The sequence below is a fragment of the Telopea speciosissima genome, chromosome 1 (genome assembly GCF_018873765.1).
Source record: "Telopea speciosissima isolate NSW1024214 ecotype Mountain lineage chromosome 1, Tspe_v1, whole genome shotgun sequence".
NCBI lineage: Eukaryota > Viridiplantae > Streptophyta > Magnoliopsida > Proteales > Proteaceae > Telopea > Telopea speciosissima.
Genome location: NC_057916.1, coordinates 26,380,214 through 26,404,557, shown reverse-complemented (window position 1 = coordinate 26,404,557; position 24,344 = coordinate 26,380,214). Strand labels below are relative to the sequence as shown.

Genomic DNA, 24,344 nt, shown 5'->3' with positions numbered 1-24,344 from the left:
GTCCAGGAGATTTCCTGGTGGAAAGGGTACATGTTGAAGCCCAATCCCTTAGTAAGGCACATTTATTTAGTGTGAGTTATGATGCACAAGTTGGGGATGGAGGTAAACCCTAGAAAATTATTGGTCATTCAGTACATGTCATTCATAAGTGACCTAGAATTGTTATGACTTGTACAGAAGGGATAATGTTGGTAACTATATGTGTATTTTGGTGTAAAAAAAAATCATAATAACAAAAACAAATCACTAAATCCAAAATGATTAAACAAACTAATATATATATAAATTGAGGGAGCCATGGAAACATAGTAGCATAGCAATGCTGATTACAATGTGACCTTTTGCTTCCTGTTTATAGCATAACCTTTCTGGTACTGTCAAACAAGTGGCTGAATACTATTCTTTATTGCATTGTGGAGATCATTTCATAAACAATATGCAACCCCCACCCATCAGAGATAGGGAGGAACAATGAAGAGGCAACACTTACATCAACAACTTTACACAACAATATCATTTTACTACTTTTTAGTACCACAAATCAGATGGCGAAGAACAGAAAATTTATGAACATGTAATTTACTACAATAAAACTTCTTACAATTCATAACTATTGTAAATAATAGCAAGTATTTCTTACAGGTAATTGAGTAAAATATTCTCTCTTTCCAAGTTTTTTGTGCAGAAGCTACAGTACAACCTCAAAAAATGACAAACAAGGATTTACAGTCAAGTGCTACAAATCTCATCTCACAATACACCATTATCGGGAATTATTCACCCATGATGAACCAAATGTTTGATCTTGTGAATCCCACTCAAAAAAAATGCTCACAGTTTGAATAACCTTTGAAACTTAATATTTTTCATTATAAAATATCCAACACTTAGGGACCTAGTGCAGACCTTACTCCGAAAATCAATCCTGATTTTTCTCGAAATATCTTTTAAATTGAGCCCTTTATTCCCTTGTCATGAAAAATGCCAAAACTAAGCCAACCAATAAGTCAACTTGCTGAATTTTTTTCAATGCTCACTTCCAAGAAACCAATGCCAATACCCATTTAGTTCAAATTAAATATTGACAATTACAGTATCACCAAACTTCCAAAATATATGTCAAGCAACCATTGTGGATGAACTTTTGCTCAAGGGACAAACACTTGAAGGATATGAATAAGACCTATTGTTATACCCGCACCCCGGGAGTATAATTAATTATTAATTCTTCCCCGTGACGTGTAGTTATCACTACCACATATGCCGGTGAGTTGTTCTCACTGGTGGTCAAACCCAGCTATATTGACCATAGTACGAGGTTGCCTGTGGAAACTAGTCGGGACCATGGAGGTTGCCCCTTGACGTGTCAGGGGTAAGTAGTTGACCAAATTTTATTGTGTGCTTACTGCCCTCTCAAAGCCCTCGAAGTGTGGTCCAAAGGCCCTGACCTCTTATGGTGGGAACCACCTTCCTACTCGCATCGGATGCAAGGTTACTGGCTGCCTCCGACCCTGCATCCAATGCTGCTGACAAGGACTCTTGTGGGTGAGACCCTATGGCTAAGGTGCTATGGGTGTCCTGCCATGTTTGACCCTACCCAAATAGACCCTAGGTTACACTTATGAGGCCTTATCCAAACAGGCCATTAAAAGTGATTTTCTATATGAGAGAGAGGGGCAAGACTATTCCTTAGTCTTTCTTTTTCTTTTCTTTCCTAACCTAATCGTGAAAAGGAGGAGAGCTTTGAAGAGAGGAGGCGGCAAGGAGGAGAAGAAGGAGAAGGAAGGGAAGAAGAAGAAGGAAATGGCTGCTGGGTTTGGAGCTTTAAAGAGGGCACATCTTGTGTATCTCAGACTAGGTAAGCCAAGTGCCCCTTTTCCCCCCTTTTTCTCTCTTTCCCCCTTGCTCGTTTGAGCTTGGGTGGTTCTTTGGTTGCAGCCCCAAGATAGGGATTTCTTTTTTGAAACCCAAAGGGTTAGCTCGAGTCATGTGTAGTCTCCCCTTGTAGGATGCTTTCCTATTTTCATTACAATCCTATAAAGACCTCTATTTTGACCTCTTGCTGAATCTATTTGATTCTAAAGCTTCAACCACCAAAGAAAACCCCAAATCTGGATTTTTGAGCTTTTGATCCTTTAAACCCCCCTTAAATCTTTGAATGTTGGGTGTTTCTAAGACCCAAATAGACTCCAAGACACCCCTCCCTTGTCCCTTGAGGCTTAGAGAACCAAATGGGACAACCCTGGGCTTTTAAAGATCTTGAAATCACACTTGGGTTGCATCGGAGGCAAGATGCGTGAGTCCGATGTTTGCCTCCGATGTGTCCCGAGCTCGAGGGAAGGTCGGAGGCAAGGTCGGAGGCAAGATGCGTGAGTCCGATGTTTGCCTCCGATGTGGCCTAAGCTCGCGGGAAGGTCGGAGGCAAGGTCGGAGGCAAGCCTGCTGAGTCCGACGTTGCCTCCGATGCAGTTTTTAAGGCTTATAACCTATGTAAACTGTGGGGTTTCTCTATGAGGCCTCCCCTACACTCTCTCACACTCTTATTCACTTCCATAGGCGCCAACATATGTGCAATGGAGTGATTTTGAGCGGGAATCGTTGCGCTTATACAAATTCCATTTGAAGTAATTGGTGAGTGGGTTTGGGTGACTGTTTGAGCTTGTTTACTATTGCTTATTCATGCATTTATGAATTATATTGTGATATTATCATTCAAGCATGATTGCATATTTGCATTTATTCTTATTCGATGATGATGATTTGGATGATATGGATTTGTGTTGGGTTACGGTCCGGGAAATCTGCACCGGAACCCCGTGTACGTGGAATTGTATATTGCATCTCATTCTTCTGTATGCGCCGTGTTGTCTTGGTACCAGGTGTTAGATGGAATGGGACGTTGACACACCGGATGTACCTCTCAACACGATAGGATTCATGTAGTATATCGTGGTTAGGCTCGTTCCTATGCTACGACCCTTACCAACAGGGGTTTAGGTGTTGGGTAGCGAGCACTGCTGTGGAGAGTTAGAGAGGCCAGGCCAGGGGGTAGTAATGGTTATCGGGTCTGCCTCAGGTGGTGATGACTACGACCGGCGCGGCTCCATAGTAATAATTGAGGTTACATTGTGGTGAGAATGGAAGGATCCACGGTGTCTTCCGAGTTATTGCGTAGCATATACCCATTGACTTAGCATTGTGTGTTAGGTGGTAAATGAATTAATAATGGCATGCACCATGGACTATTTGTGATTATGTGAGTGTGCATCCCCTTTTCTCTCTCACTAGCTCGGTGGAGCTAACCCCCGTGTACACATTCTTTTTAGATTTGGATGCAGATGATACTGTGGAGCCAGAGACCGTGACTAAGGATCATGGCGATGGTTGCCCATGATGATTGTGCCTACGGGCTATACTGTTACTTGGGATCGTTCCCGTTTTATTATTTTTGAGCATTGTGTTTTGTATAAACTTTTATGTTTTACCTTTTTGGTAGCTTCTTGATGGTCATAGGAATTTTGTAACTATGTTACTCATTATCATTAGCCAATGAACATCTTATAGTTATTTCTTTTACGCTTTCACAAACTCTGACCTATCTTGGAATGTAATATTCCTTTGTCTTTCGCACTCTGATATTATTGTATTGTAATATTGGTTTATGACTGTGAGTTGGCCACTGCATCGAGATCCTGGCAGTGAGGTGGGATGACGCGTGTCACCCCAATCATACCCTGATATTGTATTTTATCCCTTGTCGGGATAGGGGTGTGACACCTATTGTGGTTGAAGACTTGATTGGTGACAAAACAAATATAAGTAACATGCAGGGGAAAATAGAGGTCAAGCAGAAAGACAACATAAAATCCCAGCGGTATGTGGTAATTAAAGAGAGAGGACAAGGTCTCAGTCGATGCACCCAGCACAGCCTGATGGAAGCTTAAGTTCTTCCAATAATTAAAGTAGCAAAACCATCCACAAAGACAAAAACCTGGACACTTATAATTATGAGCCGTATCCATGCAAGAAACTTCATGTAAGCCATTGAGAATGCAAGAAATGGAACCTTTGCCACCTTGTGATGCTGAGCATGCTTGGAAAAGGGATCATTTTACCAAAGAGGTGGGACTTTTAGAAATATTGCCTTCTGAAATTTGTTAGACAGTTTAGAAGGGAGAAACCAAAGAATCTTCAAGCATAAAATGAGAATGCTTCCAAAGCATTGTAAGAAGATTGGAAAACTCTTGATTTGGGTCTTACATCCTTTTTTAATTTAAACCAGCAAATCAGTGGAGAGGTACTTCTGGAATGTTGTTGATGCAGAGCTACCATAGGAGGAAAAAGCCCACTTGAACCAGCCCACAGTTCCTTGGTTCTGGTTTTGTCTTTGACAGCTGGGCTGGTTGTCAACCAGCTCTATTATCTTACATGTGTGGGCTTGATGGGGGAGATCAGATCTTGCTTGGTCCCACTTGGAGATTGAATGCTGCTGAATATATTCTATTAGAGATCGTCTTTGATTTAGTTTTTTATTTTGTAATAGTTTCTTAGATGGAAGTTACAACAACAACTCAGCCTTATTCCAACTAAATGGGGTCGGCTACAAGGATCCTTACCCCCTCTAATCAGTTCTATTCTAGGTCATACTTGATACAAGGCCTAAGCTATGCATGTATTTCCTCACCACTTCTCCTAAGGTCATTTTAGGTCTGCCCCTGGCTCTTTTAATTCCTTCAATCTGAATCAAATCAGTCCTCTGTACTGGAGCATCCAAAGGCCTCCGTTGAACATGGCCATGCCACCTCAAATGACTTTCTCGTAGCTTATCATGCATTAGAGCTACTCCCAAACCAGCTCTAGATCATTTCTTACTTAATCATTCCTAGTTTTGCCACTCATCTATCTCAACATCCTGATCTCTGTTACATTGAGTTTATCTATATGATGCTTCTTAACTGCCCAACATTCCGCACCATACATTGTAGCCAGTGTTAGTAGTTTCTAATTTCATGTAATAAGCTACTTAGTGAACTGAATATTTAGCTCACTCTGCTCTATTAGAAGGAAGTTATAGTTACTAAATATTTAGCTTCTAATTTCATGTAATATGCTACTTAGTGAACTAGCTATGTTAAGTAGAAGTTTCTATTTTAGTTGCTTTCTATAGCACCATGAATTGCTATAGTGGAGCAGCGCCCAGGAGGCAAACAACTCCCAGCAAACTCTGGAGCGAATAAAACCAAACAACCAATGGCCCTACTGACACAAAGGGTGGTCGTAGATCACAAGAACAAGCAAGCAACTGCATGAGCCCAATTATGAGTAAGGCGTGCGCATTTCCTTGTAAATAGATAAAAATCCTTTCTAGAAGGATTCCTTTTTAGTTTTTCTTGGCAGCAAAGTAGTATGCCACGCATGAGGGGTTTCTATTCTTGTAATCAGTTCATTGGTTATCATAAATAAAGAACAAAGGGCACACTAGCCCACAGATTTGGATGTTTTAAAAAAGCTCCATGTGAGTGTGTGTACTGTGGTGAATCAGTCACAACCTTTGTGGTGAAGCAAGTGGCAACCCAAGGTGATGAATCCCTGGTTTGGGACTGGTGGTGAAGCCTATTGGTCATATCCCCTTCCTTCTATCTTCTCATCTTCTTTTCTTTTCCCTTTCTTCCATTACTGTTTTGCAGGTATTCCAGCAACTTTTTTCTCTCTCTATTGTGGACTGTTATTGGGTGAACTCTGAACTTATTTTGCGTCTTGATAATCCTTTGTCATTACCCTCATGAACACCTTTGTTTTCTATTAATTTTACAGACTGTTTCAGGTCTGCGATAGGAGTATTTTACAGCACATATGTCTGAAGTTCAGTCAGTGTTTTCTCAGTATCAAACAATCAGATTAGGCTGAGTTTTGATTATGTTATTCGTTACTTCACCTGCTCCACTCGACCCAGGTTTGATGTCATCGGGCTGGTGGATTGAAAGTTATTCAAGCTTTCTTTACTTGCCATTTTCTGGTTTTCCTTAGTTTCCATTTTCTGTCCACACCTCGTTCTCCCTATCCAACCATCCGATTGTCTTGATACTTTGGCCACATAATCCCCCTGTTAAGACTTCCATTAGACTTATAATCTCAGCCCCATCTGTTGAGTGGATGGAGAGTTATAGTCTACTTTGCTGCCTATTATTCTCAGTTTTCTGGTTCACTGTGATTCTGGTTTTTCATAGTTTTGCAAGTGTTGGCTTTGTTTCAGCCTAGCTTACCTCATCAGTTGTGTGATCGACACCTTCCATTGAAATTCAAAGGAAACAGTTACAAGACCAAAATGATATACGGATCAGAATATTGGGGAGTAAAGAAACAATATATAGCTAAAGCTGAGATAAGACATTGAGATGGATGAGTGGTAAAACTAGAAAAGATAGAAACACGAAATGAACATATTAGAGGTAATTTAAGAGTAGCTCTACCACATCATAAGTTGAGAGGAAGCCGTTTGAGGTGCCATGGCCTTGTGCAATGAAGATACTTGAATGCATAGGTGAGGAGTAATATGATTAAAATGAGAGGAGCTAAAAGGGCAAGTGGAGGCCTGAAATGACTTTGAGAGGAGTGATAAGAAAAAAATGCATGGATCAGGGTTTACAAGAAGTATGGCTTTGAATGAACTTGAATGGCAAAACAGGATCCTTGTAGCTGACCTATTATTTGGGATGAGCTTAGTTGAGTTGAATTCTTTTTGAATTTAGCAGACCTATCATTCTTTATGATATGATTTTTCTAAGTAATTGCTCTCATTGAAGCCCTTGCATCTAGTTGTGCTGAACAATTTATAGTTGTCCATTGCATTTTATGACTTGAATTTTTACTTTACCTCTCAAAAAAAATCAGATAGTAGATAAATGTTCAAAAGAGATGAGGGCTCAATTAGGGGAGGAATGTAGGTCAGTAGGTGTAGACCTTTGGGCACCATTGAATCAACCTTCTGCAAGAGGCACCCATAGAAGCACAAGCAAGAGGCCAAAGGCTTGGCAACAGAATGGTGGAGAAAGTTACAAGTTAATAAATTGAATAGCACCATAAGGTGCCACATCAGGTTAAAACTTTCTGTTAATCAGAAGAAAAAATATATATCTATAAGCAATACAAGGAGAGAGATGCATGCACGTGAGGGTGGAATCCTACCTCTCAACCATTTGCAATGCCTACTCTGCCCCATAATGGAAGAGATTCAATTATGAGGCACAGTCAACCCCCAGCAGCACTCCTCGCACTGTTCTAGAACATGGCCAGCAGGATCTGACATTTAATGGCTTTTGTCTATTTGTTAGATATATAGCCAGAATACCGTAGGGGTATTCTGGTCCTTTCCTCTTATTGTTTTATTCTCTTATGTTTCTCTTATGTTTATTCTTTCTTTTCCTTTGTTTATATTATGTAGGGGCATATTTGTCCATGTACTTATGTTTTAGTATTATAAATAAAGGGCTTAAGGAATCACATTGATTCACTTAAGCATTAATCTCTCATGTGTTTTCTTAACATGGCATCAGAGACACGATTTCTGTGACCTGTTTTCAAAAACTCCCTCCCTCCCTCCCTCCCTCCCATCGTTATTTCTTCTCTTTCCCTTCTCTCGATTTTTTTTTCTCCCCCTTCTCCTTGCTTCTTCTCCCTCTCTAAGGGCAGCACTGCAGAGGTGATCCCATGATCTAGTTGCTGCCCTATTCCCACCTCTTTTTAATCTTTTCCATGACCTAATAATACTGCTCGATGGCTGCTGCTGGTTCTCTCTTGCGTGAATTGGAGTTTCCAAGTTTTTAAAGATCAGGCCCTACTATTTGTTGGGACTGTTTCTCCCTAAATTGGAGCACTTCTGCGACACTGACCTGCTACTATAAAGCCTCATACAGGAACTGAAGACCCCTTCTCCCATTCGATCACTTCCTTTCAGGGTTTTCTTCCAACAAAACCCTGTGCTTTATCGATATTGGGATTAGGGCTGCTTGCGGCTACTGCTTCTTCTGGATTTTTTCTTCTTCAACAAGGCTATTCTCTGCAGGCTTTTGGACAGTTTCACAAAGGCTACATCTGCAGCAAAGTTTTTGGGCTTCCCTCCCCACATCGATTATCTTTTTTTTGGGTTTTTTCCAAAAACCCTAACACCATCGATCTTGGGGGGGCTCCTCTATTGCTGCTGCCTTTTTTTGGAGGTGTGTTTCCCATCCCAGAGGGGCACTCGGCTCTGCTCTTAGCCCTTGCCTTGGCAATTTTTTGGGACTTCTCTACACAACAGCCCTTCTCGGCACTATGGGTGACTCTACTACTACTTCGACTGCCAACTCTGATCAAGTTAGTCATGATAAGTCAGATTATCATGATCTCCATCCTAATCCTATTAAGTTCGATGGCAGCAACTATCTATTGTGGTCTAGATCTGCTTCTTTTGCTATTGCTGGCCGTGGCCTCACTGGCCATATTGATGGCTCTATGCCTATGCCGACGGCTCTTGGTGCTGCCCTGACTAAATGGCTTTCCAACAATGGTCTTCTTATGTCCTATTTGGTTGGCTCTATGAATTCAGACCTTGCACAAGGATTTCTCCTCCTTGATACAGCTTCTCAGATTTGGTCTGCTTGTAAGGAGACATATGGGCAGCTTGGTAATGATGCTCAGGTTTATGAACTTCGCCAGAAACGGCAGAAAGTCCTTCATACTACTCAAGGGGAATTAACTGTCTCTAAGTATTATGCCACTCTCCGCAGCCTTTGGCAGCAATTGGACCATTTTTCGGATTATCACCCTGACTCACCTGCCAACATAGCTGCATATAAGAAACATGTTGACAAGATCAGGGTTTATGACTTCTTGGCCGGGTTGAATGTTGAGTATGACCAGATTCGGGTTCAGGTGTTGGGCCATTCTCCTTTTCCCACACTTGAGCAGTCTTATGCCCTGGTCTCTTCAGAGGAAAACCGCCGGGCTGCTATGTTACATCCTCCTGTTTCTGACAGATTGGCTCTTCAAACTGCTGCCCCAGCTCTTGCTGCCCCTGTTGGTCCTTTATCTGTTGGTGGTTCTACTCCAGGCTCTGTTACTTGTGACCATTGTCACAGGCCTTATCACACCAAGGACAAGTGTTGGAAGCTTCATGGGAAACCAGCTGACTTTGAAGCCAAGCGCGTTGCCAAGAAGAAACCAAAAGGCAAGGCAAATCAATCTGAATCTGTTCCTACAGCTCCAGTTACAGACATTGGTCTATCCCAGGACGATCTACAGGCCTTCCTACGTGTGCTAAGGTCTTCCGCTGCTGCTGCCTCTACTACTTCCGCTGCTACTGCCCATTCCTCTGCTCCTTCAGGTTCAAATTTTGCCCAGTCAGGTATCCCGTTTGGTGGTCATTGTGCTTCTGTGGCTTCTCATCCCTGGATCATTGATTCCGGGGCTACAGATCACATGACTGGTTCATCTAGCTTATTTCATAGATATTCTCCCACTTCTAGGAAAGACAAGGTCAAAGTGGCTGATGGTTCCCTTTCCTCTATTTCTGGAAAAGGAATCATCAACTGCACTTCCGCCCTTCCTTTGTCTTCTGTTTTACATATTCCTAATTTTACTACTAACCTGCTTTCCATTAGTAGTATTACTCGTGATCTTCACTGCAAGGTAACTTTTTTCCCTTCCCATTGTGTTTTTCAGGATCTGGCATCTGGGAAGACGATTGGATTGGGTAAAGTACACGGTGGTCTGTATTTGCTTGATGATGGCCGTCTCTCTCCACCAGTACCTTCTCCACTACATCAGAACTCCTTGGTCTTTTCTGAACTTTACCAATGGCACTCTAGATTAGGTCACCCTCCATTAGGAATTTTAGCCCATTTATTTCCATCTTTGGTCACCAAATGTAATAAGGATAATTTTTTTTGTGAGGCTTGTGTTCTGGCCAAACAGACACGTACCTCTTACTCTTTATCAAATAAAAGGAGTTCTACTTGTTTTCATTTGGTGCATTCTGATGTTTGGGGACCTAGTCGTAAACCCTCTATTTTTGGACATCGTTGGTTTGTCTCATTTATTGATTGTCATTCTCAAAATACTTGGATTTATCTTCTTCACACTAAAAATCAGGTTTTTTCTTGCTTTCAACATTTTCATAAAATGATCCAGACCCAGTTCCAGGCCACTCTCAAGGTTTTACGGAGTAATAATGGAACGGAGTATAAGGAATCCCATTTTCAAAAGTACCTTGCTGATAATGGGATTATACATCAGACTAGTTGTGTTGATACCCCGGCCCAAAATGGTGTGGTTAAACGAAAGAATCGCCACTTATTAGAAGTGGCAAGAGCACTAATGTTTGCTCGACATGTTCCATCCCAATATTGGGTGATGCTGTTCTCACTACAGCTTACCTTATTAATAGGTTACCTTCACGGGTTCTGGATTCCCGTAGCCCATCTGAGGTTTTACTTGGAGATTCCCCCTTTGTGGTGCCTCCAAAGGTGTTTGGCTGTGTCTGTTATGCTAGGGATACTAAGTCCCCTGGCAAACTTGAACCCCGTGGGTTACGGTGTATTTTTTTGGGTTATTCTCCAACCCAGAAAGGTTACAAGTGTTACCACCCTCCTTCCCGTCGTACTATGGTCAGTATGGATGTGGTTTTTCATGAGACCCTTTCCTATTATTCTTCCCCACTTCTTCAGGGGGAGAGTTCTAGTGAAGATGTGGTTCATACTCTTGGGTTTCCCCTTACTTCATCACCTATAATTACTGACCAACCCTCCCCGGCTCCTGTTCAGCCTCCAGTGGCTGCTGTTCAGCCTCCCGTGGCTGTTGTCTAGCCTCCCATGGCTGCTGTCCAGCCTCCCGTGGCTGCTACCCAGCCTCTCGTGGCTGCTATCCCTTCACCTAAGGGGAATCCAATACAGGGGGAGATCATGGAAACAAGTGGTGGTAATATTCCTATTCAGGGGGAGCTGACTCCAGTACAGAGGACCATTCGTAACTTTCAGAGGACCATTGACAATTCCGCCATTCTCACTTATAACCGAAGATGTTCTAACAGAGGGCAGAATCAGTCCACTACAGCACCGATACCCATCCAGTTGCCGACTCAGGATCCGGATCCTCCTTCTCCTGGTGAGCCTTCCTCTTCTGATCTACCCATTGCTCATCGCAAACGTACTAGGACCTGCACTTTACATCCCATTTCCCGTTTTGTTTCTTATAGTTCTCTTTCTCCTTCTTTTCGTACTTTTGTTTCCTCCCGTTCTTTTGTTTCCATTCCTAAAAATTGGCAGGAAGCATCTACAGATGGGAAATGGAAGGCAGCAATGTTGGAAGAAATGAGAGCATTGAACAAAAACAATACGTGGGATTTTGTAGCTCTTCCTACAGGAAAAAAACCAGTGGGTTGTAAATGGGTGTTTGTGGTCAAGCAGAAGGCAGATGGTACAGTGGATCGGTTCAAGGCACGTCTAGTTGCTAAAGGCTTCACTCAGACTTATGGCATTGACTACCAGGAGACCTTCGCACCAGTAGCAAAACTCAATACTTTAAGGGTATTGCCATCCTGTGCCGTGAACCTTGGATGGGATCTTCAGCAGTTGGATGTGAAGAATGCCTTCCTCCATGGTGAACTAAAGGAAGAAGTATATATGGACATCCCTCCAGGTTTTTCAAGTCTTGCTACTAAGGGTAAGGTGTGTCAACTAAAGCGTGTACTCTATGGCTTGAAGCAGTCACCTAGAGCTTGGTTCGGTAGGTTTCACAAGGCTATGCTTTCAGTGGACTACCAGCAAAGCAATGCTGATCATACCTTGTTCATCAAACGTGTGGGTGATAGGGTTACTCTCCTCATAGTCTATGTTGATGATATTGTCGTGACTGGCAATGATGGTGATGAGATCAAAAAGTTGAAGCTGTTTCTTGGCCGTGAGTTTGAATTCAAGGATCTGGGGACTCTGAAATATTTTTTAGGGATAGAGGTTGCTCGCTCTTCAAAGGGCATATTTCTGTCTCAAAGAAAGTATGTTCTGGATCTACTGTCTGAAACGGGGCTGCTAGGGTGTAATCCTTCGGACACTCCCATAGAAGCTACATCAAGACTCAAGGAGAAAGAAGGCACACCGGTTGACAAAAGTCGTTATCAGCGGTTGGTGGGCAAACTTATCTACCTGTCTCACACTCGACCCGACATTGCCATTGCAGTTAGTATGGTTAGCCAGTTTATGCATGATCCTTATTCTTCTCATATGGAGGTAGTTCTTCACATCTTACGATACTTGAAGTCTTCTCCGGGACAAGGGATACTTTTATCTCCCAATGGTCATCTGAAGGTTGAGGCATACACTGATGCAGATTGGGCAGGTTCAAGTGATAGGAAATCCATCTCTAGATATTGCTCTTTTGTAGGTGGGAACCTTGTCACCTGGCGTAGTAAAAAACAGAATGTGGTGGCACGGTCCAGTGCTGAGGCTGAATTCCATGTGATGGCTCATGGTATATGTGAATTGTTGTGACTTAAGGGGCTGTTGCAAGATATTGGGGTTGCTGTCCAACTTCCAATGATGTTATATTGTGACAATAAGGCTGCCATAAGCATCGCTCATAATCCTGTCCAACATGACCGTACTAAACATGTGGAAGTGGACAGACATTTCATCAAGGAGAAACTTGAAACTGGACTAATCTGTGTTCCCTATGTGAAGTCTACTGATCAGCTGGCTGATGTGTTCACAAAGGGGCTGAGTGGCAAAGTGTTTCCTCCTATTCTAGCCAAGTTGGGCATGTGTGACATTTTTGCACCAACTTGAGGGGGAGTGTTAGATATATAGCCAGAATACCGTAGGGGTATTCTGGTCCTTTCCTCTCATTGTTTTATTCTCTTATGTTGCTCTTATGTTTATTCTTTCTTTTCCTTTGTTTATATTCTGTAGGGGCATATTTGTCCATGTACTTATGTTTTAGTATTATAAATAAAGGGCTTAAGGAATCACATTGATTCACTTAAGCATTAATCTCTCATGTGTTTTCTTGACACTATTTAATAGTTTGCAGAACTTCTCACCTCCTTTTTTTGCCTTGACACCCTGATTGGACAGACTTGCATTCATCTAAATAACAGCCTATCTCTGAGTTTTTCTATAAGAAATAACTTTCTGGTTGTATTCTCCCCCACTCAAAAAATATCCAAGCCTTTCTTCCCACCTAAAGAACCTTCAACACCACCATCTCCATATGGATTGTCCAGTGGAATGATAAAACCTTTCTCAGCTACAACCTAAATCAAGATTCCAATAAACCTACCTGGTCTAATGAGGGTAACTGAATTCCGGATCCTCTCTTCTTCCATCGTTCATAATTAACTTGTTCATGTTGCCTGGCCTCTTGTAGACAGATGATGAAATATCCACATCAGATAAGTGTTGGACCCCACAATTTGGTACAACATCCCAGAATCTCCATTTGTTTTCCTTCCCCGCACCACTGAAAAATACAAATAAACATCTACTATACATTTACACGTTTATTCCCATAGAAAGTTTTAGGTGGCAAGATAACCTTCTTAATAGGCTATGGAGATATAAAAAGAAGTCATAAAATATCCACCCATTAAGGCATTAACCTTATGTAGGGGTAGAAATTATTTATTTCCTTCTGCATTGCCCAAATGTATTCTATCAAGTGATAAATCCTCTTTATTAGGTTAGCCAAATATATGACTATATGCCTGTGACATATTCTGATTGTTTGGCCTTGGGTTTGGTTATGGGATTCCAGACTCAAAGCAAGCTTGGGCTCAGGCTGGGCTTCCCTTCCTAGACTTCAGGTTGGTCTCACACCGCCTGATGCCCACCCCTATTCCTTCAAGCTGGACCAGGATATAGCATGAACCTTTCAATTATCAGGCCATACAGCCTATACCACCATATTGGCACAAAACAAGAGTATTCATGGACCAAAATCCCCTAGATGCCAGCCACCACACAGAAGTGGGAAATCTTGACATACATATAATGAACCACAAAGGCATCTTCACAAAATCTGATTCTAAACCCCACCCCCCCCCCCCCCAAAAAAAACAAAGACAGCCATGACCACCCGATGTAAGTTTGAGATTGATATAGCTGAAGCCCTATGTTATTGTATCCAATCCCAATATGACACTCACACTGTGAGTGTCAATTTGATCAAAGCCTTCAGCAACGCAATGAATATAAACGAAGCTCACGATGCAGATAAAATAGGGAGTGAAATTTAGGTCCAAAGGATTATATCATGTCTATACCAAAAAACCAATTTGCACTGAACAAAACAAATGTTTAGGAGAACATGGCAAACCATGCGGTTGTGGTAAGAATGTCTTCTCAGTTCTCACTATTATTATGAACTACAGCTACGGGAAATTGGACTTCTCAGAAGGGAAACTTATTCTTGGTGATATGTATCAACCAGAAAGTAGAGGAATTCAAAGGGTAACAACAAAAAACAACATCCGATGATTAGACTTGGGAAAAACTGAAATCAGAATTCAAAGGCGTGGATTTCTTGAAACAAATCAAGAATAGGTCAAAATTGATCAGTGTTTGGACACTAGTTGTAACTTAAAGAACCCGATCAGAGACCAAATAAAATAGGCAAACAGAACTTCAAATTCCTGAGTAGGGTATTGGAACATGAAAACAGAAGTTGCTGATTACTACGAAAGTAAAAAACAGATCAAGACTTGGTGGAATGCAAGAAACAGGAACCCAGATTTCAAGAACTGATCTGAAAATCCATTCCTGTGAGAAGAGCACTCAGATCTCTTGAACTCCCATGAACAGAAGCAATAGCAGATACTAATGAAAGATGAAGTAGCAGAAACAGGATCATATCAGTAATATAAAATGATATTGACCACAATCAAAAGAATGTGGCCCCGCTAACCCTTTTTAGAAGCACCCACAGGTTTTCAAATTGAAAAACTGTCAATTTGATTCACATGATCAGGCTTTAATGCCTTTTATAGAAGTTAATAGATATAAGACATTGGAGTAGTGCTTCTAGGCAGGCTGGTCTGTAGAGGGTTATCCAGGCGGGCCTTGGTTTTGCCACATGGCAGGTCAGATGAGGCTGTAACTTTGTGGATAGGTGAACCCAAGGTTCCATGCTCACATGTCAAGTTTCCAATCAGAGTTGGCCAAGTTACAAAATCAAGTATTGAAAAATTAAGGAGTATAGAAAGGGTCCATGCCAAACAATGGATGGTTGAAATAGAGGGATGCATGGACATATGTGGGGGTATTTAATTGAATTTACGTCTGGATTTGACACAGCCAATCCAGACCATGTCCTCAATATCCAATTGTTGGAAATGCCAGATCACACCAGCACGCGGCAGACAGAGGTAGCCCATTTACAAAACCTCTCCAAGCGGGCCGGTCGAGAAAAGCTTTTGCCATAAGAAATAAAAAATGGAGCTTACTTTCCCATTCTATCTTAACTATATTGAGTAAACAAAAGTGGAGTCTTCAAGACATGAAATCTGAAACTACATCTTACAGTAACCTAATTAAGCTAAACAACTACTAACTAACCCTTAAGCATAATCAAATGCCTATTTACAAAATAAAACCCAGCCTAAGTAACAAATCAAAAGGAATTATAATGTATAAGATGTCCTAATTAATTACCTTGCTCCTCAGTCCTCAGTCACGTTCTATCATTTTAGCACTCTGATTATGAGTTCCACACCACAAATCTTTTATCTAACTGAAGTAATCTTGTACCTCCAATGTGGTGGCACAGAAGGAGTAGGGGTCCTTGATGCTCATGCCTCACTACCACCTTCAAAGTTGTATTAATGTAGATAAATCAAAAAAGTGGACACATTTTAGTGGAAATAAACCTTGGGCTGGCTTACATATGTGTTAGTCTTTTGGTCCAATGGCTTTATATTGTGACAAGCAACTTTAATGGGACAAAAATATGGGAAGGAGGAATAAATACGGAATTCATTAATTGACTGAAGTTGTGGGGTCTAGTTAGAGTATAATTCTTTTATTTTTAATTGTTATTGAAGTGTTTTACTCGGGCTGAATTAGATCTCTATGAGTCCATCATTGCTTCAAGTTGTTTTGTTCATTATCTTATTAATCTAGACCAGTCACAAGTGATAACCAGTCCACAAGAGGATCGCAAACTTCAGGTCTAGCAACAGTAAATACTTTGATCAGTTCTCAGATTTGCAGGAAATTTTAGAATAAAAAATAAAATAAAAAAGAAATCGAAAAAGGGAAGATAATAGGGTAGTCTCTCTCAAACTCAGGTCTCTCACCCATGGCCTCTCACCATATAGCACTGCCTTTCACAGCCATCTGAGTCTCACAAAATAAAAGAAAAGGCCCAAGCAATTATCTCATTAATCAAATTCGTGTACAAGGTTGTAGCCCCTTACAAACTTATACAAAAGACTCAAAAATAGACTCAAACACTAAAAAGGAAAGGCCTAACCCAATCCTTAACTAACAAGGTAGCATAAACTGAATAGGAAACTAAAATAATGAAAGAAACTAACTCCAAACATGACTCTAACTAAACTAATGACGTAAATCTCGATTTCCTACTTTCGACCCATATATTAGGCCCATTAAGTGGCCCATTATAAAGAAACCCCTGGGATCGGAGGCCCAACACCTACATAACACAACCTAAGGCTTATTTCCAATAAAATAAGCCCTTTAGGTGACCTATCTGCATCACTTATAGTATCCTAGTTAGTCAAGCCCACCTCCCAAGTAAGCTATTGCCTGGAGGGATTTTAAGCACAGTTTGAGTCTGTTTTATAGTCTTTTCTATAAGATTGTAAGGGTCTTCAGCCCTGCACACGAATTTGATGAATAGAAACTAGCTTTTGCCTTTGGTTTTGTGAGATTCAGAGCTTTTCTTCTGTGATGATTCAGTAGGAATCTGGTGGTTATTCCAAGGTAGGGTTTGGTGGGATGCCAGTCTTGAGGATCAGGTGGGAATGTGGGATTCCTGATTCATACCCTTCTTCCCTTTCTTTTCCATTGATTTACAGGTCAGATTTCTTCCTTCTTTCTATTTCAATTCAGTTTCAAAACAACTTTTTTTTCTCGTCTAAGTCAAACTCTTCAAAAATCCTGTCTTTCGTTATGATTTCTTAAATCTAAGTTCATAACACTTTTCTGGTTTCATTACTGAATAGTTTGTGCATCCTGTTCTGAATCATTAAGTTTTCGCCATCAATTTCAGCAATCCTATTTCAAGTCTGATTTCTAAAAACTTCAGTATCTGAATCTGGAATCTGGATTACTATTTTGTTCCTGCTAGCTGTTACTGATTAGTTCAACTTTTCAAGTTCTTAACTCTGATTAGAACCCTAATCAGTCTTGCGATTCTACAGAAATTGAACTATCCTACTCCCAGTAGGATTACTCAATATCTGTGGATATGTCAATCAAAATCAGACCAAACTTTATAGGATTAATCTCCCTAAGATCGAATCCTTCGACCAGGATTTGAGCTTAAATCACTGGTCCATTTCAAAAGGGTGAAGACAAAGGGAGAAATAGGGCTGCTTTGTGAAAGGCCCTTGAAACTTCTAGCAACAGCTGCGAGACATCCATAAAGGAAAAACATACATTCTTCAATCCAGCTCCTCAATTTGATCCTGGAGCACATTCCACTCATTAGATAGACCAGAATTTCCAACAAACATATTCATAGGATTTTCTATATAAAAGTTACAAATAATCTAAAGTTTCCCCATATAATCTTGATTCAATACATACGCTAAATAGCAATGGAAGCAGCATTGAAGATTTGTCGGCTAAAAAGAAAGGCACCTTCTACAATGAAACTTTTACTACAATTTCTTAATGGGCATGGGTTTCTGGCACATACAACCATAACCAAAAAAGGGCGTACCGAGTGCACGAGGCTCCCACCACTGCAAGGTCTGGGGAGGGTCATAATGTACGCAACCTTAACCCTGCTTTGCAGAGAGGCTGTTTCCATAGACTCGAACCCGTGACCACTTGGTCACAATGGAGCAACCAAACCGTTGCACCAAGGTCCACCCTCATACAATATGTGATATATTTCAGTTGGGGCTCAAACTAATGAGCTGATGCAGATTCATCACCCAAATGGGTTTATTTTATTAGGAATAAGTCTAAGGTTTGGGTTATATACATGTTGGGCCTCTGATCCCATGAGTTTTCTATGTAACAAGCCACTTTTATGGGCCTAAAATATGGGTAATAAGATTACATACGGGATTAGTTAGTAGATTTCTTTTTATTTGGTTAGTGGTCATGTGATCACTTAAGTGATCATGTGACTATTTAATTGTTATTTAAGTTTGGCTGGATTTAATGGTTAGTGGTCATGTGATCACTTAAGTGATCATGTGACTATTTAATTGTTATTTAAGTTTGGCTGGATTTAATGGTTAGTGGTCATGTAATCGCTTAAGTGATCATGTGACTCTATAAGTCCAGCCATGTTTTGAGTCTATTTTTTTTTGTTATTTCACTTTCCTAGTCAGTTTAGGTTACCTAATAGGTTAAGAATTGGGTTAGGCCTTTCCTTTTTGGTGTAAGAATCTATTTTTTAGTCTTTTATATAAGGTTGTAAGGGGGGCAAACATTGAACACGAATTTTGATATTAATGAAAGCTTTTGCTGCTCTTCTTCTTCATTGGAGATTTTTGTCTTGTGTTTGATCAAGGCTGGTGGGATTGGTGTTTGATCCGATTGACACCTTGTGGTGGGAACCCTAGATGGTTCATTGGTGGGATAAGTGTTTGATCCAATCGACACCTTGCGGTGTGAAGCCCGGGTGGTTCTTTTGAAGCTCTCCTTCAAGTTCTTTGAAGATCTCCTTCATTTTCAAAATCAAAACTCAAGAATTATTCAAGATCCTCTAACCAACTGAGCTGCCCTTGCAACAACAATAAGTTTGAATCAACCCATAAATACCCATTCTTCTCCTAATCCTCCAAACCACCCCAAAACCCTAATTTTCGCACCCATCTCCCAAAATTCTTAACAAACCATTCAACTAACAACACCTTCACACAATTGGATCGAGTATTCTCCTGCCCAATTGGAATACTCGAACCAAGCTGTTTTCCCATTACCCTATTCAAACCACAACATCCCACCTATTTCTGGAGATCATCCCATTAGCCAAATTCTTCACAGACCAATCCAACCATCAAAAAATACACCATACCTGAATCGAATTTCATTCCCTACACTAGGAATAATCGATCCAAACCCTAGCCCAAAATTTCACCAAAAAACCTATTTTTGGCCTAGCCGATTTACCTATTCATAACAGATCCTGGTTTATTAGCTCTTAGTTGGTCTCCTACCAATCTAGGACTACATTATGAGCTTTTTTTTATATCGTTTCTAATCAAGGCTTAATTTTGAGATCAATCTGATTCATGTGTCGATATAATGCTTTGAGAATTTTTTTTAAAGAAAATCTTTCGAACAAAGGGACTATTGAGAAAACAAGATGAAAGCCCCAAAGGTGGGGGCCCATACAATTTAGATGGATTGCCAAATTTGACATGTGGCTCCAATGACTTCCCAATGTATGCAGTCAGAATGACCAAAACATCGCCCCAGGTGGCAGTTATGGCTTTCTGTGCTGGATTCATACCTAGGCATGGATATGCTGGAAACCATTTTGCTTTTTTTCAATACTTCTGACCAAACTAGTTGACCCGAAAATTACAATGTTATTCTCCCCACTAGTACATGAAATCAATGAAATGATGGTATAAATACTATGTCCCAAGCAAACCATGGAAAGCTTTCATAACAACGTCACTAAATGTGTAAATGTTTCTTCTCAAGTGCTATAAAGAAAGAATGTGGACTGGGAGCTTTATCACCTACCCACTCGGTAACATTCTTAAACTTTTCGCATTAAATAAAGAGATGGATACATAAAGATACACTTTTGATCACCATAAATAAAATGAAACCTGCATTGAGGTTCTCATGCTTCCAGTCAGGAGAATCAAAACCCTATTAGAAAAGCTAGATCAAATTCTCCTCTAGAACCATATAAAGCAGTTTAGACAAACTGTATTCATGATATAGAGGTCCAAGATTAGGTAACTAATTAACTTCCTCCTCCTTCACACTTGAAAGTAATAGCCGACAAAAATGCCCAATCCCAGTCCACATTTTAAAATGCTATTAAAAGAAACCAAGATACTGACAAACTTTAACACCTAAACAACCAACAACAATAACTCAGCCTTATCCCAACTAAATGGGGTCGGCTACATAGATCTTTACCCTCCAATCAGCTTGAGGTCATACTTGATAAAAGGCCTAAGTTATGCATGTTTTTTCGCTCCACTTCTCTAAGATTCATTTTAGGTCTGCCCCTAGCTCTTTTAGCTCCTTCAATCTGAATCAAATCACTCCTCCGTACTGGAGCATCTAAAGGCCTCCGTTGAACATAGCCATGCCACCTGAAACAACTTTCTCATAGCTTATCATATAACGGAGCTACTCCTAAATCAGCTTTAACATGATCATTTCTTACTTTATCCTTCCTAGTTTTGCCACCCATCCATCTAAACATCCTCATCTCAGCTACACTGAGTTTTTCTATATGATGCTTCTTAACTGTCCAACATTCCGCACCATACATCATAGCCAATCGTATGAGACCTACAAGATTCACCTAAGTTTTGAAGGAATACGTTGATCACACAACACTTCGAACGCAACTCTCCCCTTCATCCATCCTATTTTTAGTTCTCTATGAAACATCATCCTTTAAATCACCTTCTTTATTTATGATTGAGCATAGATACCTAGAATAATCACTTTGCGGAATCCCCCTCTCATCAATTTTGACCACCTTGTCCTAGTGCAACAAAAGTTACACACCAAATACTCTGTTTTTGTTCTACTAATCTTAAAACCTTTTGATTCCAAGGTTGATTTCCATAACTCCAACTTGGCGTTAATCTCTACTTTTGTCTCACCCACCAAAACAATATCGTCAGCAAAAAGCATACTTCAAGGAACATGATCTTGAATGTCTCTGGTTAAATCATCTATGATAAGCACAAACAAATAGGGGCTTAAAATTGATCATCGATGTGACCCAATTGTAACTGGGAATTAGTACCTTTACCCCCTCCCCCATAGTTCTTACACTAGTCACCACACCATTATGCATATCTTTAATTATGTCCGCATATTTACTTGAAACACTTCTCTTCTCTAGTACTTGCCAAATTCTCTAGAGACTTTGTCATAAGCTTTTTCTAAGATCAATAAAAACCATATGGAGATCCTTCTTGAAATCTCTAAATCTTTCCATGCGTCTCTGATGCAGATAAATTTTACTCCAAACAGTACCATCGCAAGAAGAAAGGAAACCAGGCCTAAACTAAGTTCAGTTGGTTCAGGCCAGACTCTCTAGTCCTAAATATTGTAGCCCTAAGTTTAAGTTAACTCCAATCAAGATGGGTCAAGAGTAATTAATGCATGGGTGCTGAAAAAGAGATCAATTACTTACAGTCCAAGACTTGGTCAAGAAATTTCAAGAGTAATAATAGATGCTGAAAAAGAAAAGCATTAATTAGTTAGTTTTAACTAGTATCTAAAGTAGTGAAGAATGAAGTATTATTTCAGTCAATAGGTCAGCTCCCTTGTTAGTTGTGAAAGACCTTGAAAACGTAAAGTTCAATAATTGGTCAAAAAGTCTAAGAGGGAGTACCCAAAAAAGGGTCTAGAACCCTCCAAGCCACGGAATTTGAATGAAAAATCTTGGTTTTGGTGTTTGCCAATGGCTGTGAGAAACAATTTAGGAGAGAGTCCTAATGTGAGGTGAGAAACCTTGATGTGAGAGGCCTAGGTGTGAGTGAGAGGATCTAATATCTATCTCATCTTCTTCCCTGGTTCTCCCAATCGATACCCCTGTTTTTATTTACTGTTCCCACTTCCCTACGATACTATCTAGTAAGGATTCTGATTCTGTAGCCAGGACCGAACCGGGACCGCATCAGTCTCCTAAGTAAGTAAATAGCTTCTGCCATGGATCTTCCCGGCATAAAACCGAACTGATTCTTCGTTATATTTAACACCTAAATAACCATAAGTCAAATATTAATTAACAACCCCAGAAACAAAACAAGCTCAAAAGAAACAACATACATGTACACAAGGATTTTGGAGAAAAATAATATGTAAAACTAAAATTAGAATTGTTGTAAATGGAATGGATGAAAGAGTTGGATCACAAGCATAATGAGCTCAAAACAAGTCTCTTTCACAAAAAATTAACATTAATTTACAATTGTTCAGGCAACATATTTAGTTCAGATACACAAAAGAGAAGAGAGCTAAGACACTACATGTAGCACAGTTTACCGCCTTATATAACTAGTGCTGGATATAATTCAAAACTCACCAAAGCCATTTTCACAGATTTTCTATTCGTACTCAAACTGCACCTCAACACGCATATATTTCCTCATAAGCCGAACAATGGACGAGGTAAAATTGGCCAACATATGGCATTCTTCATGTGACTTGGCCTCTGAAACAATCCCATGGATGACCAACTTCTTAAGATTAGGGCACCTCTCAAGCAGTCCAGCAACCCACTGAGAAAAGAGATCACTAATTACAGTCCACCCAAGTTCCAATACAGCAACATTTTCCAGCTGTGTAGGCCCTTGCAAGCCATAGTTAAGCAATCCATCTCTTAAATCATAACTCATGGATAGATGGCTTAGCTGAGGAAAGCAAACAGCAATCGTTTCCAAATCCACAATCTCTTCCTCGTCATCGAATACCACACCCCAAAGCCGAAGCCTTCTCAATTTTGATGATCTTGAGATCATTTGGTAGAACTTTGGCCATATGATCGTGAAGCTGCTGAGATCTATAACCTCAAGATTCTCAGTACTCTCAATTTCGAGATGGAGCACACTGACATCATCAATCTTGAGATACTTCAAGGTACCCTTGCCAATGATGTCAAAATACTCTAAGGTGCAATCTTTTAGATTCAAACTCTCGAGACTGTCCGCCTCCAGTATAAACTTGTCCAAACTGATTGCTTCAACATATAATTTCTTCAATGTAGGACTGCTAAGCTCCATTGTTGCCTCCTGAGAATCTGACATGGCAATTTCTGGATTGACAAGGGACAAGAATTCAATCTTGGGGCATGCAGTGAGCAGAAGGCTTAGATCCAATGCAGAGATACTGACATAACTCAGAGACAGGGATTTCAGGCAAGGGAATCTCTGGTAACTGGGTTCAACCCCAGTGATGGAATTATGAGCCAAATCTAACACTTCCAGCTTCTGCCTACCACACTTTTCAAGAATGTTAACATTTGGGGTAGTACCAACATTATACAACAGTTGACGCAAGGTTTCTCTCGTATACATAAGCCAAGCAATTACTGGAGCTGCTGAGAACTCATCAACATCGTCCATAAAAATAGACAAGCACTGCAAACCCCTGGTCTGGAATATTGTTTGGGTTATTAGGATCTCCAGTCGACCAGTAGTGAGATCATGATAAACAGGCCAATCATTGGAGTTGAATGAAAGGGTATCGAGGTGATTCCGGAAGGCTTCTCTCCACTTCCGGCAAGTTGCAGAGGCAATCACCACATCCCTTGCAGCTCCAAGCCGGGAAAGTATGTTTCCAATGACTTCGACAGGAAGGCACTCCATAATCAACAGAAATAACCGAATAATAACTCTGCAAAATACTAACCTTACTGATTCTATCAGACTCCATGAAGCTTCAAAACTTTAGTAGAATTTCACTTAACCAACAGAGATAAAATCCACCATTTAGGCTCATGATTGGTCGATAAAATTGAGACTGTGATTCACCTGATTCCAGTCGCGGATCTTGGGGAAGGAAATTGGCAAGATTAACTCCAAGTTTTCAAAATCAAAGGATTACCCAGGCCATTAAGCATTCAAAACAACTCTTTCCTATCGATTTCCCAGTATCTGGGTTTCGCCGAAGTAATTCAGTTGCATTTATATGTTAACAAATATTCCAGGCATTTTTGGGTGAAAATCGAAACATCAGAAATCAAGCAACCCCACAGAAAAGAAATTCAATACCCAATGCAAAAAGCCGCGGATGCTTAAACCCAGCAACCGCTTATCACAGGGAAGTCGGAACGTCAAGGAAATGATATTTGAGTGAACCAGAATTCATGAACTTTAGAACCAATTGATCAACCCCGTTTCTAATCAATTCATTATATTGAAGAAAGAGCAGATGCTCCAAACACTTCTCTAACTGACAAAATTC

General features: G+C 40.5%; 1 protein-coding gene across 1 annotated transcript; it reads right to left on the bottom strand.

Moving 5' to 3' along the window:
- Positions 1 to 22,343: 22,343 nt before the first annotated feature.
- On the bottom strand, positions 22,344 to 23,915 carry LOC122651048 (F-box/LRR-repeat protein At1g67190-like). The gene has a single exon (XM_043844416.1). It carries the CDS (start codon positions 23,744 to 23,746, stop codon positions 22,487 to 22,489), a length of 1,260 nt encoding a protein of 419 aa, XP_043700351.1. The 5' UTR covers positions 23,747 to 23,915; the 3' UTR covers positions 22,344 to 22,486.
- Between the last annotated feature and the right edge of the window lie 429 nt (positions 23,916 to 24,344).

Bases quoted from the DNA above. Each gene is read 5' to 3' on its own strand.
- LOC122651048 (XM_043844416.1), bottom strand. From the start codon at position 23,746: ATGGAGTGCCTTCCTGTCGAAGTCATTGGAAACATACTTTCCCGGCTT.